This window comes from Polypterus senegalus, chromosome 11 (genome assembly GCF_016835505.1).
Source record: "Polypterus senegalus isolate Bchr_013 chromosome 11, ASM1683550v1, whole genome shotgun sequence".
Lineage (NCBI taxonomy): Eukaryota > Metazoa > Chordata > Cladistia > Polypteriformes > Polypteridae > Polypterus > Polypterus senegalus.
In genome coordinates this window covers 66,180,082-66,197,506 of record NC_053164.1, presented here as the reverse complement: position 1 = coordinate 66,197,506, position 17,425 = coordinate 66,180,082, and the positions used below count along the sequence as shown (strand labels likewise).

At 38.5% G+C, this 17,425-nt stretch overlaps 1 protein-coding gene across 1 annotated transcript in view; it reads left to right on the top strand.

Moving 5' to 3' along the window:
* LOC120539117 (C-type mannose receptor 2-like) overlaps window positions 1-17,425 on the top strand; it is a 116,105-nt gene that overhangs the window by 79,056 nt on the left and 19,624 nt on the right. The window contains exons 5-7 of the mRNA XM_039768890.1: window positions 5,537-5,872; window positions 6,081-6,380; window positions 12,429-12,767. Of these exons, the coding sequence (XP_039624824.1) occupies window positions 5,537-5,872; window positions 6,081-6,380; window positions 12,429-12,767 (975 nt within the window). The remainder of the gene's footprint in view (window positions 1-5,536; window positions 5,873-6,080; window positions 6,381-12,428; window positions 12,768-17,425) is intronic.

The window sequence follows — 17,425 nt, the reverse complement described above, 5'->3', positions numbered from 1 at the left end:
AGGTAGCAGCGTCCCACTGTTGGGACACCCATAGGAATATCCATAGGGCAGACTGGGAATTGTAATCCTTAGGAGACAGTCCTGTTGGAGAACTTGAGTGCCACCAGGGGGAGCGTCAAGGGATCAGTATGACTTCTTTAAAAGAATTCCACCTGGCCTGGATGTCCTACCCGTGTGCAATGCTGGTCTGGCATGAAAGAAGCCAAGTTTCCAGTAAGTGCAGTCAGAGTGTGGGTGAGGCTTCAGGGAGATGTGGAAGGAGGTAAATGAGTTGGTTTTGATAATCGTATTATTAAGGAAGAGAACTGGGAGAATGTTGGAAGTAAAGATAATAAAGAAGATCTTATATTTGAACCCAGGACTGTATTGTGTAATTGTGTCTGGGGGTTTAGGTTCACCTACTGGTTACAACTACATAACTTGTCTTTCTGTTTTGGCTTCCTTCTCTGGCTGGAAGCCAACCACCATCCTGGCCGGGATGCCTGTCCATCCCCCATGACCCTCAAAGTACATACTGTATTTTTTTAATACAAGAAGGTGGATAAATTGCAAATGACTGGCTTTCTTAGGGGAATGTGTTTAGGGGACTGACTCAGTGTCCACAGGCCGAAAGTGACCAGGTTTTAAAACTAATACAGTAAAAATAAAGAAGTGGTAGAGCTTTACGTTAAAGCCAAGTCCATTTTCAATTATTCTTCATGAAGAAACTAACAAAACTACATTTTTATTATGATGAAAAACATTACTTGCTAATGCCTGTACACAGTGCCTAGAAATAAATTCATGGCAGATAGACTTAGGTTACAGAATTTAGCAGTATGGCCCAGGAAACATTCCTTGATGCCAAATATTTTTTTCTATGAAGATGAAAAAAAGAGAGAGGAGAGGAGACAGAGATGTGTTTGGAGACTGAGAGTAAAGTATTCACATGTTGATGTCATCCTTGCAAGTTCAAGTGAAAGAAGTGATAGGGGTTGTGCATTACTGCTGAATGAGAGTTAATCAAAGCATAACTTTTGCTCCTGAAAAATATGTATTCTTGGTTGCATTAGGTAGCATTAACATTAGTAGAGAATTAAGGCATATGTGCTCATTTAAGGATGAAGGAAACTATTTTAACTATTGTATGCAACGGGCAAGAAAGTAAAGAAGTATAAGAGAGGGGCTTTGTGGTAGGCAAACAATCATTCTAGTGAAGGTAAGCAGTGGTAGACACTGGTATGTGAATAGGATGGCTTGTTGGTAAGGTAACTGGTTAATCCCTCAGTGTTTCATGTGTTCCATAATATTCATTGTAACAGAAATCAGGTCATAACATGTGCCAGGTGATAGTGGCTACCTGTTCAGTTGCTGGCACCTTATGCCTTTCCCAAAATCCCAGAGCGCTAATGAGCAACATTACAATGCTATGGAGACCATATTACTTCTCAAATGCAATTGGCCGTGGCTGGTTTTTTAGCTGGGAGGTTGCTCTATCAGCCAATAAAGATCTACAGCATCGTGACTGCATATGTATGAGTTTCATTAGCATAGACCATGTATGGTTGTTCCAGGTTGGCAACCACACAATGCTCCAGGTGTGTTCATGTGCATACATTTACAAGATGATTAAGATTTAAAAAGGTAAATTGCATAAAAATTTGTGCACACCAGGTTTTAGAAATCTGACTGTTTTTGGCATAAGCATTTTCCGATTGTTTATTTTTGGTGTGAACATATTTTCATGGTTGAATCTACACAAAGTTTAATAAATGAGATCCCTGGCCTAATTTAAGTGCAAGGTAAAGGGTGCAAACCATTCAGGGGCATCAACCCCAGAACTGGAATTGTCAAACCATTTTTGAAAGACCTTTTCAGAGCTGCACAGCAACTCTAAAAACTCTGAGGTGGTAAGCAGGCATGAGGAGCCTCAGTGACCCATGTTAAAACCAGTCCCCAGGAGGAGAAAGGTTGTGAGAGTGGAAGACTAAATCTTTATTTGGTGTGAGATGCAGTTTTGGGGTATTAGGGAGGCTAAAAGGCATTTCAAGAGGAACATAGTAGATAAGGCAAAAAATGACCCAAATGGATTCTTTGAATATTTTAGTAATAAAAGAACAGTCAGAGAGGAGATGAAGAAATAGTAAGAAGAAATTAAAATATTTAGACAATGAAATGGCAAATGCTCTAAACTTGTTTTTTGAAGTTTTCACATATGAGAAAGTGGACAACCTGCTAGCAGTAACAGAGGGAAGGAGAAGTACTGCTTACATTAAATAGGCTGAGATCTAACAGCACCAGGTAACATTTATCCTCAAGTGCTTAAGAAGGTTAGTTAGTGCATATATAAACCCTTGATGCATATTTTTCAAAAGTCACTGCACACTCAAGAAATTTCTCAAGACTAGAAAATAGCCAATATTATTCCATTATATAAAAAAGGGTGACTGGGTAGATCCAAGTAAGCCAGTAAGCTTAACATTCATCACAAGTAAATCAATTGCATTTTGCTATCAGAAAAAAAACGAAAAGACAGGTTGAAGGGGTGTGGAATATAAAGAAAAAAGCAGCTCCACAAAAACAAAGTTTTTGGGACCATCCCTGTATATTGTCCAATGGACAAAAATAAAGCAGCAAAAATGGTTGAAATGATCAAAAGTATTGTAATGGTAGCAATTGACAAGGTACATGAAACAAAATGGCGTTTATATACAGTATGGGAATGAAAACAGGAAGTGGTTGGCAGGAAATTACGTCGAATTCAGGAGCTGGAAGTGACGTCATTCTGAACAGAACCGGAAGTCACTCATAGTAGCTGGAGGTGATATCAGGGCTGGCGCTGGAAGTGACTTCTTGGCAGCCATTTTGGAACCCAGGAAATGGAAGGACTTATTTTTCCTTAGTTCCTTGTGACAACCCCTTGTCTTGTGATGTTTCACTCACCTTTAGGCTTTTTGACTGTCTCATAAACGCTAAAGTAACTAGGCTGGCAAAGATCTAAAACAGGAAGACAAGAGATCTGGAAGCTAAACCGAAGGGTAAGGAAAATGTGTTGTTCAAAATAGAAAACAAAGCAGGGTCAAAACAAGAAAATAAATGCAAGAAAGGTTTTTGTTCATATTTTTCTATAGCTATCCACTAAGTGTGATAGTGAATGTTTCACTCAGAAATGATTTATATTACTTATACTATCATGTAACTGACATGGGAGCCACACCTTTCGCAGAGATGTAACCCTTGCAACCACTTGCACTCCCACTGCCTGGCATGGAAAAGTAATAATAATATTAATATATTTTCAGATAGAGGAGCACTGGAATCACAGGGTAGAAGAGTCCTTTCATCAGATTGGCCAGCTCAGCACTGACTCAGCTTTAGAATGGCCAGTCTCTAGAATTCTGACTGTGTCTGGCTTTTCTGACTCCTAGGTTCTATAATTGAATGATGGACAGATATAGTAGTTTTTCATTTATGTTAATTAGTTTCTACTTTGTTTTTGATGTATTCACACAGTCTGTCTCCTCATATGTGGTAGTTCTGTCTTTAGTAAGTGGTATAATCTATTCCTGCATTTTACCTTGTGGTTTGTACTATTGTATTATATTTCTGAGGTGGCAATGATAGATTAGCCATTTTTTGGCACCCATTGCATGTCCAACCAACCTGGAAGGAGGTCTCCCTCTGAATTGCTTTTCTCAAGATTTCTTCGATTTTTTCCTTACAAGGGTTTTTTTGTGCATTCCTTTTGTGACTTTGGGCTATGCAAGACATACATTGTTGTTGTTGATTGAGTGACACTGCTATATACATTAGAATTCCTAACCAAAAGAATTCTGACAACAAATAACATTATTACAGGGCAAATCTTGTTTAAGGAAAAATGTATCCTTCCCAGGAAAAGTTGAAAAAAATGTGGTTTGTGACAATGGAATTAATTATTATGGAGAAGATTGAGCAGAATATGGAAAGAACAGGAGTTAGTAGGTTAGGTTCCAACAGGAGGGGTTATGTTTTACTAACATAGTGGATTTCCACAGGGAAGCAACAAAACGACATGACCAGAGTGGTACATATATTATTTATATTGATTTTCAGAAAGTATTTAATAAGGTACCTCACAGGAAGCTGGGCATTGTCAAATTCCAAGGTTCTCCAACAAAGGTATTTCAGGACCTAGGAGCATTTGTTAGGGACCAAGCACCAGCAGGACAATAAAGGAGGTAGATAAAAGAGTAGCTAATACAAATAATGTGTGCTTTTATTGTTTAATAAATAATTAAAAACTATTTCAAAGGTTCAGCCTCTAAAATAATTAGATTAATAATAAATACATGTTACTAAAATGGTGAAACAGTGTTCTTTTAAAACTTTTGCAATAAATACATAAAGAAAATATATATAAAAAAAAACCTTTAAGGGCTCTATGCAAATCATCAACCCTAATCACAAACCTTTGGAGCTCTTTCTCTCTCTTATAACTATTTAAAGAGGGCAACTGTCCCACAGAACACTGGCTCCCAGCCTCTCCTTTCACTCTCTACCTTCACAAACTAACCTTTCTCAGGCACACACCAGCCTTTTAACAGGTTTCCTGGTGCATCAAATGATGCTGGACTAAACTCCAGTACCCCGTCACATGCATGGACATGACATAAATTATGCTATTTCCGTGCAAAAAAGCATTTGGAGCCACACGCACCAAGAAAAATAAAAATTATCTAACAGTTCTCTGGTGGGCATGGTGGCACAGTGGTAGTGCTGATACCTCGCAGTAGGGAGATCTGTGCTCGCTTCCCGGGTACTCCCTACGTGGAGTTTGCATCTTCTCCCAGGTTTTCTTCGCGTGCTCTAGTTTCTTCCCACAGTCCAAAGACATGCAGGTTAGGTGCATTGGCGATCCTAAATTGGCCCTAGTGTGTGCTTGATGAGTGTGTGTGTGTGCCCAGTGGTGGACTGGTGCCCTGTCTTTGATTTGTTTCTGCCTTGTGCCCTGTGATAGCTGGGATTGGCTTTTTTCTTCACAAAGAGAACTATAAGTGCATTAAATAAGTTACCATGTAGTTTGGTAGAGAGTAGAACTCTAGGTACATTCAAAACTCAATTTGATGTTGATGTTTGATTTTGCTGGAATTATGTGGCTAGGACTGGCAAGTTTTTTTTGACTGAATGGCCTGTTCTCGTCAATTTTTTTCTAATGTTGTGAATGTTTCACTTTAAAAAAATCAACACATTCAAATTAAATGTATTTCTCATAAATGTTTAGTCGTAGTTGCATAGTGACTAGTTGGTATATGCTAGTATATCACCTAGTGACTTCAAAAATGAATACAAACAATAAAAGCATAACCTCCTCAAAAGAATTCAGGCAAATCATATTATAATTGATTCTATTTTTTGAATATAAAGTTGAAATACTGTGTTACGGACTGCATGTATTAAGTAAAGAAACTAACATACAGTATATATGTAAATTTTGCTGTTTTTTAAAAAAATTTGAATTATTTAACCCAATGCAAAATTTTCCATTTTTCTAAGCTAATATATTCTGTTTTTGCAGAAACCAATAACATTAGTGAGAGGTATTTCTGGGTAAATGTGAACTTGACCTGGAGCAGAGCTCAGAACTACTGTCACGTGAACTACACAGACCTGGTCAGTATAAGGAATGAGGCAGAAAATCAGGAAATATTGAAGAATGCTAAAAGCTTCCCCTTTTGGATTGGTTTATTCGATAACCCATGGAAATGGTCCGATGGTGGGAATTCAACATTTCAAAACTGGGAAAAAGGCCAGCCCAATAATGTGTTTAAAGACCAAAAGTGTGTGGAACTTAGAACTTCTGCTTGGAATGATTATGCATGTAGTAAACGGAACCCCTTTTTGTGCTACAAGAGTAAGTTATTTAAATTATGTATGTGACCTAAAAAGAACATTTCTAATTCAAATTAAAAGGTACTCAAGAGGTGTTCGTAATAAATTTAAGGCTTATAAATTTAGTTATTTCTAAAATTAAAAGACTCATTCATGAGACCTTTACAATATGCTTTACAGACTAGTTGATATCATTGTAAATATTTGAATTTGTGCACCCTGTTTTTCAGAGTCCTGCACTCCACTCTCCTGCACCAGCACATACATTTTTGTGTCAAAATTATTGTCCTGGGATGATGCTCAGAACTACTGCAGAGCAAACTACACAGACTTGGCGACTATTGAGAACCAAACAATGAATGACCAACTGTTAATAAAGACCAGAAATAATGACTCTTGGATTGGACTCCACCATGAACGTGACAACTGGCAGTGGTCCAATGGAGAGCCTCTAGCATACACAAACTGGGAAAGGTTGTATTTCTGTGCTGTGCTCCAGTCAGATGGCTCTTGGAATGACTCATTCTGTGGTGAGGAAAAGCCTTTCATGTGTTATAAAGGCAAGTTAAATTAATTGTAAATGTTTTATAAAGCACACTTCCATTGACAGGTTCAGAGAGCTGTAGACCTTTACAAATTTAAGACATTTAAAATAAGGCATAAAGCAACATGTAACAACACACAAAAATGTGATAACAAGCACAAAAACTCCATACAATGCTGTATACACATCAAATTGCAAGCAGCTAACAATTTGGTAGTTTAAATAAATTAATGAAACATATACATTCATATATCATATAACATATATCAATAAATACAAGAATAAAAATGTATGACTATTTTAAGCAATTGCCAACTGCTAATGAAATACAGAAATAGGAACTTTCAGGTTAGGAAAATGTGATCTTCCCTTGGATAACAGGTAGTTCTGCGCCACCATTTCAATGAGGATCTGGATTTAATTGAGACATACTCAGAACCTCAAATGACACTGTCTGTTTCATTATGTACGGATAGCAACTGTTATCTCTCATGCCAGCATGCAGAGTTCTAGTCTTCTACCATTGGATGAAGTAGAAGCACCTGGACTGATGCCTGCTAAGCTGTACAAAGATGACAGAAACAAGTCAGTGGCTGAATAGGTCATAAACATCTTGCAAAAGCATAACTGTCTGGTTGTCGCTTGCTAAACAGCTGGTGCTTTATACAACTGGAGACTGAACAAGATTAAGACTGTCATTATCCTAGAGACCCAGCTTAACAGTGACATTGACAGCTTCTCAGGCTACCAGCTGGTAAGAGAGATGGTCATCTTAATTATGGAATATGATTTGTGCCAAAATGAAATAAATAAAATGGCCTTTATGAAATAATTACATGCAAAAGCACAGTGATATATATATATTAATATATCTTAAAAAATTGTGTAATAAATTAAAGTCAATTATTATAAAAAGTCATCTATTATGACATTAAAAAATCATTATTTTATTATTATAGGTTGTTTTTCACAATGGCCTTATCTTTATTTTTAAAGATCACTTTTATTTCACAATCAACTTTTCCAAACAGCACATTTCCGAATGGTTCTTTTACTTCCATCGCTATTTATTTCACAATGCCTCTTTTCATGATAGTTTTGTCATTGTCAATCAAGGCCAACTGGCCGAACCTTTTTCCAACCCATATAACATAGGTGGTCTTACTACCATCCTGTAGACCTTCCCTTTCACTCTTGCTGATACCCATCTGTCACAAATCACGTCTGACACTCTTCTTCATCCACTCCAACATGCCTGCCTTCTCTTCTTCACCTCTCTTCCACGTTCCCTGTTACTCTATATTGTTGATCCCAAGTATTTAATCTCATCCACCTTGCCAACTCTACTCCCTGTATCCTCACCATTCCACCAGCCTCTCTCTATCATTTACAAACATGTATTCTGTCTTGTTCCTGCTGACCTTCATTCCTCTCATCTCCAGAGTCTCCTCAACCTGCTCCCTACTCTCGCTATAGATCACAATGTCATCTGCAAACGTCATAATCCTGTCTAATCTCGTCTGTCTACATGTCCATCACCATTGCAAATAAGAAAGGGCTCAAAGCTGCTCCCTGATGTAATCCCACCTCTACGTTGAATGTATCTGTCACTCCTACTGCAGACCTCACCACTTGCATACTTACCGGCCACTCCTGACTTCCTCATACAATACCACAGCTCCTCTCATCTCCAGGTCCATAAAAACACAATGAAACTCCTTCTTGCCTTCTCCATACTTCTCCATCAACATCCTCAGAGTAAACATCACATCTGTGGTGCTTTTTCCTGGCATGAAACCATACTGCCTCACTAATCATCACCTTCTTAACCTAGCTTCAATTACTCTTTCCCATAACTTCATGCTGTGGCTCATGAATTTTATCCCCTTATATTTACTACAGTTCTGCACATCTCCCTTATTCTTAAAAATCAGTGCCAGTACATACAGTATCTTCTCCACTCCTCAAGGCATCCTCTCACTTTCCAAGATTGCATTAAACAATCTGGTTTAAAACACTGCCATCTCTCCTAAACACCTCCATGCTTCCACAGGTATGTTATCTGGACCAACGGCTTTTCCATTCTTCATCCTCTTCATAGCTGTCCTTACTTCCTCCTTGCTAATCTGTTTCATTTCCTGATTCACTATCTCCACATCATCCAACCTTCTCTCTCTCTCACTCTCTTCATTTATCAGCCTCTCAAAGTACTATTTCAATCTACTCAACACACTCTCCTCGCTTGTGAGTATATTTCCATCTTAATCCTTTATCACCCTAACCTGCTGCACATTCTTCCTTCTCAGTCCCTCTGTCTAGCCAATCAGTACAGGTCCTATTCTCCCACCTTAGTGACCAATCTCTCATACAGCTCATCATAGACCTTTACTTTAGCCTTCGCCACCTCTCTCTTCACTTTATGCCTTATTTCCTTGTACTCCTGTCTACTTTCTGCATCTCACTGAATATTCCACTTCTTATTCGCCAACCTTTTCCTTTGTATACTCTCCTGTACTTCCCCATTCCAACACCAGGTTTCTTTTTCCTCCTTCCTCTGTCCAGATGTCACACCAAACACCCTTCTTGCTGTCACCCTTACTACTTCTGCTTTAGTTGCCCAGCTATCTGGTAACTTTTCACTGCCACTCAGTGCCAGTCTTACCTCCTCCCTAAACTCAACCTTGCAGTCTTCCTTTTTCAACTTCCACCATTTGATCCTTGGCTCTGCCCTCACTCTTTTCCTTTTCTTGATCTCCAGCGTCATCCTACAGACCACCATCCTATGCTGCTTAACTACACTTTCCCCTGCCACCACTTTGCAGTCTTAAATCTCCTTCAGACCAACTTTTCTGTATAGGATGTCATCTACCTGTATGCATCTTCCTCCACTCTTGTACGTAACCCTATGTTCCTCCCTCTTATTAAAATACGTATTCACCACAGCCATGTCCATCATTTTGGCAAAATCCACTATTCTCTGACCTTCTTCATTCCTCTCCTTGACACCATACCTACCCATCACCTACTCGTCTTTACTGTTCCCTTCACCAACATGCCTATTGAATCCGCTGCAATCACCACTTTCTGTCCCTTGGGTACACTGATCATCACTTCATCCAACTCACCCCAAAAATCTTCTTTCTCACCCATTGCACACCCAACTTGTGGTGCATATGCACTAACAACATTCATCATCAACTGGTGGCAGTTGTTAACCCGGGGCTCGACCGATCTGGTATGGAAACTTGTGCCTTTCCTGACGTAACCCTCCCCATTTATCCGGGCTTGGGACCGGCACAAAGAAACACACTGGTTTGTGCATCCCCTGTGGCTGGGTTTGTGAAATAAAATCTGTAATAATAATAAAATAATGATTTCTGTATTTCATAATAGTTATATGACTTTTATTTAATTATGCACTTTTTAACAATTTATTGTTAAGTTATACATGTATCGTACTTTGAATGCAATTATTTATTTTATAATTGCCATTTCATTTATTTCATTTTGGCATAAATGTTATTACAGTACATACTTAATTAAAACAAAACAAAGACAAAAAAGTAGTCACCCTTTGCAAGTTTCACAATTTAATTTGTTTTTTTTTGGCATTAATCAACAGAAAAAGACTCTTTAATGTCAAATTGAAAACAAATCTCTTCAGAGTTGTCTACATTAATTACAAATATAAAAGACAACATAATTGATGGTATAGGTATCCACCCCTTGAAGTCAGTATTTAGTAGGTGCCCATTTGGCAGCCATAGCAGCTTTAAATCTGTGTGCACAGGTCTCTGTCAGCTTGGCACATCTGCACATTTTTCCCCAATCTTCTTTGCAAAACTGCTCAAACTCTGCCCAATTGCATGAGGATCCTGACTAAACAATCTATTTTTAACTTAGCCCCAAATTTGCAATGAGATTGAGAGCTGGACTCTGACTCGGTTACACCAGGACATTAACATGGTTGGAAGCCATTTCTGTGTAGCTTTGGCTTTATATTTATAGTTGTTGTCTTGGTTGCAAAACAAATCTTCACCCAAAAATGAAGTGCAGACTTCATCTGGTTTTCCATCAGAATTCTCCTGTATTTCGCGTCATTCTTTGACATTTTCAGATAAAGCTGCAACTGGTGAAGTACAGTCGCTGCAGTCTCGTCCAATGTAGCTTGAAACTCCTTCTGATTTCACAAGTCTTTTGGTGGCTTTCCTCACTAGTTTTCTTCTTGAACGATCACACAGTTTTTGTGGACGGCCTGCTCCATGTGCTGTAGATTATACAGCTGTGCCATTCTCTTTCCATTTCTAATGATTAATTTAACTGTACTCCAAAATGGACCAGTACTCACTGACTTCAGGACAGCCTACATTTCATCACACCAGTACCAGTTTTTAGCATATCAGCAACTCCACATGAATCTACATTAGTCTCCTAAACCAACAATGACAGCTCTTTAATCCCATATTACTTAAATGTTACTAAAAAAGTTATCACCAGTAGCTTTTTAATCACTTTTCATGGAGTTATTTGCAGTGTTTTTTTGTATTCATTGTGTAGGCTAGGCCTCCATACTGACTCATCAAAAGTTGGACCTTCCAGATAAGATGCAGCTACACTACATTCAATTGACACCCCAGACAGTTGATTTCAATTTAGATAATTATGTTATTTCTAAAATCATTTGGCTTCTCCAGTGATGATTTAGGTGTGACATATTACAACAACGATAACAATGTATTTCTTGTTGTCATGGAAACCCGGGTGGTGTCAGCAAGCCCAAACCCCGACACGAGCACACAAGTACAGTCCTGGCTTCAATTAAAGGTTGGTTTATTAACCAGATCCCGTTAAATATGCCACAACAAAAGCACAAAACACAGGTTTTCTCTCCTTGCAATAATTCTCTCACCACCGCACTGCCCTCCTCCAGTCAAGTGTTGCCTGTCTACCTGGATAAGGGATTGCGGAGTACTTCCGGTGCCACAGCGTTTGCCTGATGGAAGCACTTCCGGGTCACACAGAAGTCCACTATAACAGGGAGCTTGTCTCCCTGCAGCTCCCTCTCTAGGCACCCAGTGACCCCAGCAGGACTGCCTTACTGGACTACATTTTCTGGCATGCCCTGCTGGCTTCCCACTTAGCACAGATATCCAGTACTGCTGCCATCTAGCAGGCTGTGGAAATAAAAACTCCCCAGCAATATTTTTTCTTTACAGGGGCTGTCCATCCACCTTTTCCTATCCTTCTTTCCGGGTCTACTTCTTTTTTCTTCTTCAGCCAGGATGCATGTCCAGCCCATGTGGCATCTACATTGTATAGCCCATTGCAACACTTCTGGTGTGATTTAAAGCCATGTAAAAATAAATTGTATTGCATTGTATTGTATAGTCCAAAATGACACAAGGAAGATGATAATTATGTGGTTAAGTATTCTGTGTTTTTATATTTGTAATTAATTCAGATGTTTGCAAAGAACTGCTTTCACTTTCACATTAAAGAGTATTTCTGTTAATCAGGGTCAAAAAAGACAAACCCACCATGATTGATTTTTGCACAGGAATAAAACATGAAAGCTTCCAGTTGGTGAATATTTTTTCTTGGCACTGTATATAACATTGACTGTTCCAATATGATACAATATGGTAACCCATTCACACAACATTTTTGATGACCTTACTCCACAGACATAACCACACTAACTCAACATGAAACAGAAACAAAACAAATCCCCAAAACAAACAATACCTAGAACTCTCAAAATATTGCCAAGGCTACCCTTTTTAGCAAAACACAACCACATTTATGTATTTACATATTTTATAAAAAAATAAACTAACTCTATAATTTTTTTTTTTAATTCTTACAATGTTTTATTTACCGTATTTAGTATATTTTGCTAAACTAATTTGGATTTTTAAGACAAGCCATTGGGGTTAAGTAATCTCTCTGGTAGTCAAAAAGTAGTTTGTTTTTTTTAAAGACACACACTGTTTGCAATTAAACAGCCACACTGTCATGTTTTTAATCCCTTAAGAAACCAGTAACATCAGTGAGAGATACTCTTGGATAAATCTCTACATGACATGGAACAAAGCCCAGCAGTACTGTCGCGTCAACTACACAGACCTGGTCAGTATAAGAAATGAAAGTGAAAATGTGGAAATAATGAAGAAAGCACAAGGCAGTCCCTTCTGGATCGGTCTGTTCAAAGACCCATGGAAGTGGTCGGATGGTGCACAGTCAAAATTTGAAAAATGGAACAATCAGGAACCAAATAATTTGAATCTTAATGAAAAATGTGTGGAGATTTGGCCAAATGGAACTTGGAATGATGCTGATTGCAGTTTACAAAAACCATTTATTTGTTCACAAAGTAAGTGAATCTTTTTTATTATCAGAGTGTTCATTTTTTATGGCATAAAAAATTGCGCAGAAATAATGGAATATGCAAAATTGTTCAAATTTGTAATTCATTTTTCCTATTCCAAAACATATGCAAAACAAAAATATTAAAATAGTGGTAAAGATTTTTTTCCTATATTGGTCTCTGTTCATCGGTGCATATGTACAGATGACAGTAAGACCCCTTTCCCCCACTCAAAGTAGCAAGGAAGCAACCCACACATCCACTAGAGTAAACTCCAATGTAAATGTGCAGAGGTGGGAGGCTATGAATGAGCCCACACCCACCCTGATGCCTCTTACACTGGGCAACTGCAGGGTGGAAGAAAGTTCAGTTTCTGTCCAGATGTTTGGTCTCAAAGCCAATACTATGTGTTGAGGTGAGCCTAACTATATATAGATTTTACCTCTTCACCTCTCACACAACCTTGGGTACCTTCCCTACCAGAGAGGTGACATTCCATGTCCTTAAAATCAGTTTTGGCATCCAGTGATTTCTCTGCAAAGACACTTGCAGAGTGCCACCCAAACCATAATGCAGTGAACCCTTCTGACACCTGTTAAAGATGATGGGCTCACTGGAGGATTGCCATATTTGGGCTGTGCCCTGCTGGGACAAACAGGTAAATGCCCAACCACCAGGTGCTCTGTGATGAGCCCCTCCATGACATGGCTTCGGGGAATGGGCAGGTACCTGATTTGCCTTTACTGGGGGAGGTTGCTGAGTCCTTAATGAAAGTTTTCTTAAGGGATAGTTGAACCACACTTAGTCTGGTCCCTCACCGAGGACAAATTTGCCTTGGGAAACCCTAGATTAGGTCAGACCCTGCAGGGAGTGCTGGAAGGTGCTCCCTCTGTTCTGCTGGGGGACTTTAACAATCACAGGGGCAGCGACAGTGGAATCTGGAAGAGTGGTGTTGGGAGAAACAGAATATCTAATCCAAACCCAAATGGTGTTTTGTAGTTGGTCTTCTGTGCTAGTCACAATTTGGCCATAACAAACAATATGTTCATCCATAATGGTGTTCATTGGTGCACTTGGAACTAGAACACCCAAGGCTGTAGGTTGATGATATATGTTAAAGTTGTATCATCTGGGGCCTCATGCATAACGCCGTGCGTAGAATTCACACAAAAACATGGCGTACAGACAAAAGTGGAAATGTTTGTATGCACAAAAAAAATCCACATGCATAAATCTGTGTGTTCTCCAATGTCCACGTTCTTCCACTCCATAAATCCCGGTCAGCGTGAGAAGTAATGCACGTACACGTGCATGCTGCTACTCCAAACTCCTCCCAGAATAACGTCAATTTGAATATGCACTTCAATATAAATATACCTTAAGCTCTGCATTCTGTGAAAAGGCAATGGCAAATCAGGGGAGGAAATAGAAGAATTTCAGCAAATACCAAGTGGAGGCAAGGAAAACATTACTATTTGTTGGTTTAAACAATGGTATAAACAACAAAAGGAAGTTGATTGAGTGACACAGAGTGTCGGAGAAACTCGAAAGCTCAAGTTTACAAAGTCACACAGTGCCCAAAATAAAAAAGAAGTTGTCAGATATCAAAGTGCTCTAAGTGCAAAGTGTATGAATCACTACGTGCTTCTTAAACAGGCTTTCTCTTCCTCCGACAGGACACAGAATCCATTACATTCATGATATGACAGCTCTCTGAATAATTTAAATACTGTGATGTATACTTGATATAATTTTCATGATGATAGGAATTAAAGCATGTATTAAACATGGGAACACGATGGCGCAGTGATTGTTCATGCCTCATGCAAGATGCTTGCTGCGCCGTGCACGAACTTCGATGAAATAATTTATTGCAGCAGTCTCTTCATAGTACATGTTTAATTACTCTATTCATCTATCCTTCCAGTGTCACGCCAGCCCCAGCAAGAATACAGCATGGGGAAGGAACAATCCATGAACGGAGTGCCAGCTCCTTGCTAGCGCTGCAACACTGTGTCCTCACAAGTTTAATTATTAACAATATAACAACAACAACAACACCATTTATTTATATAGCACATTTTCAGACGAACTATGTAGCTCAAACTGCTTTACATGATGAAGAAAGAGAAAAAAAGACAAAATAAATAAGAATCAAGGAGGGAGGACAGAAAAAACAAAAAAAACTCCAGACGGCTGGAGAAATAAAATAGATTATTTTAATGAAATTAAAGTTTTATCTGTATAATATAATAAACATATTTTGCTGTATTTCATCTTAAAAATGATATCGTCATCATATGTAAATACGTGCTTTATAAAGTGGCTCAGGTTGTGCAATATTATAACTGTATTGCAAGTTTACAGTTAAGTAATTGTACTTACAAGTACAAACAGTTCTACACTTGATGGACTGATTGATTGCATTTATAGTTCTTGGGATGAAACTGCTTCTGAACCGTGAGGTTCATACAGGAAAGGCTCTGAAGCGTTTGTCCCATGAGAGCAGTTCAAATAGGCAGCATAGCTGAGGCAGCGTGTGCTTGATGCTGTATACCGATAATTCTCTTTCTGATCAGCTGCTGTAGAGCTGTGATTCCACACTCAGATACAGTGATATAAATACTGTATAATATAATATAAATGCAGTGAGAGTAATATGGAAAAAGATGAGCAGCTGAAAGAAGAAGAAGAAGGAGCAGTGAGAGTAACAATACTAAAGCTGCTATGGTATTTGGAATAGTTTGGCTATTCCATGGACTATTATATTGTTACAGTTTAATTACAATCAGATGCCTTAAACTAAAAAACCATATGTGGTTAATTTCAGGGTATATGATAAAGCCGCATCAGGGATGTGTATTTAAAAAAGTAAGGTAAACCACACTGGAATAAAAACACTGCTTTGACGCTGGGTACCGCCAGTTTGCAAAACTGAGAACTTGTGTATGTCAGGGTTTCAGCCACCGTGAAAATGTGCGTGACTTTAGACCAAATTTAGGTTTTATACATCAGGATTACACAACATTTTTGTGTGTACGCACTATTAATACATGATGCCCCAGATCTATGACAGTGTGTCTTGGACTCTTGGGTGGAGAAAAGGGCTGGGGCCTCATGCATAAACGGTGCGTACGCACAGAAATGTTGCGTAAGAACGTTTCCACGTTCAAATTGCAATGTATAAAACCTACACTTTGCATAAAGCCACCCACATTTCCACGGTACCTCGTACCCTGTCGTACACAAGTTCTCCACTCGGTTTTGCAGACTGGCGGCACCCAGCGTTAAAGCAGTGCTACTGTTCCTGTGTGAGTTACTCTTTATTTTCCTGATGCGGCTTTATAAATACACTGAAACTAACCGCATATTGTTTATTAGTGAAATGTATCTGATTGTAATTAACTTGTAACAATATAATGGTCCAGGGAATAGCCATAGTATTCCAAATCCACAACTGCTTTAGCGTTGTTACTCTCACTGCACCTTTTTTTCTTCTTTCAGCTGCTCCCGTTAGGTGTTGCCACAGCGGATCGTCTTTTTCCATATTACTCTCACTGCACCACTTGGGTATTTATATCACTGTATCTGAGTGGGGAGTCACAGCAGCAGCTGATCGGAAGAGAATTATCGCTATACAGCATCAAGCACATGCTGCCGCAGCCATGGTAAAACGCTTCAGAGACTTTCCTGTACGGACCTCACGGCTCAAAAACAGAACTTTAAACAATCAATCAATCCATCAAGTGCTCCTTGTATAACTGTTTGTACTTATAAGTACAATCACCTCACTGTAAACTTGCATTACAGTTATAATATTGCACAACCTGTGCCACTTTATAAAGCACATATTTACATATGATGACGATATAATTTTTAAGATGAATATTTTGATATATAAAAAATATGATGATTATATTATATAAATAAAACTTTAACTTCATTTAAATAATCTGTATGGTTAATAATTATACATGTGAGGACACGGTTCCGCAGCACTAGCTAGTTCACAGATTGAACCTACCTTGTGCTGTATTCTTTCTGGGGCTGACACGACACTGGAAGGACAGATGGATAGAATAATTAAACATGTACTACAAAGTTATTTCAATGTTCCTTAAAAGTTTTGAAGAATTGTCGTTGTAAGCTTACAGATAGCTTAACTTCTATTACAGAGATGATTCTGTGGCGATTGGGTATTTGGAGAAAGAAAAGTAAGAACAGGAATTGGAGATTAGTACGTTTGAAAGAGACAGTACTGCTACAATAATTTCATCGAAGGTCGCACACAATCACGCACCGTGTTCCCCTGTTTAATGACATGCTTTAACTCCTATTATCATGAAAAAGATATCACGTATACATCTCAGTATTTTAATTATTCGGAGAGCTGTAATATCATGAATGTAATGGATTCTGTGTCAAGTCAGAGAAAGAAATAGTGGAAGCACGTAGTGATTCACACACACAGAGCAAAAGATCAAATACAAAACAAAGCATTTAACGTGCTGCTTTAGTTACGATGGAATTTGAGAAACTAGTAAATTAAACGATTTTAAGATAAAGTTTATGATGTTCTACTTTAATGACAAAATAAACTATGTGATTAAAGTGGAAATTTCAAGATTGAAGTTAACATTTCGTGCTTTTTTTCCTACTGTGTG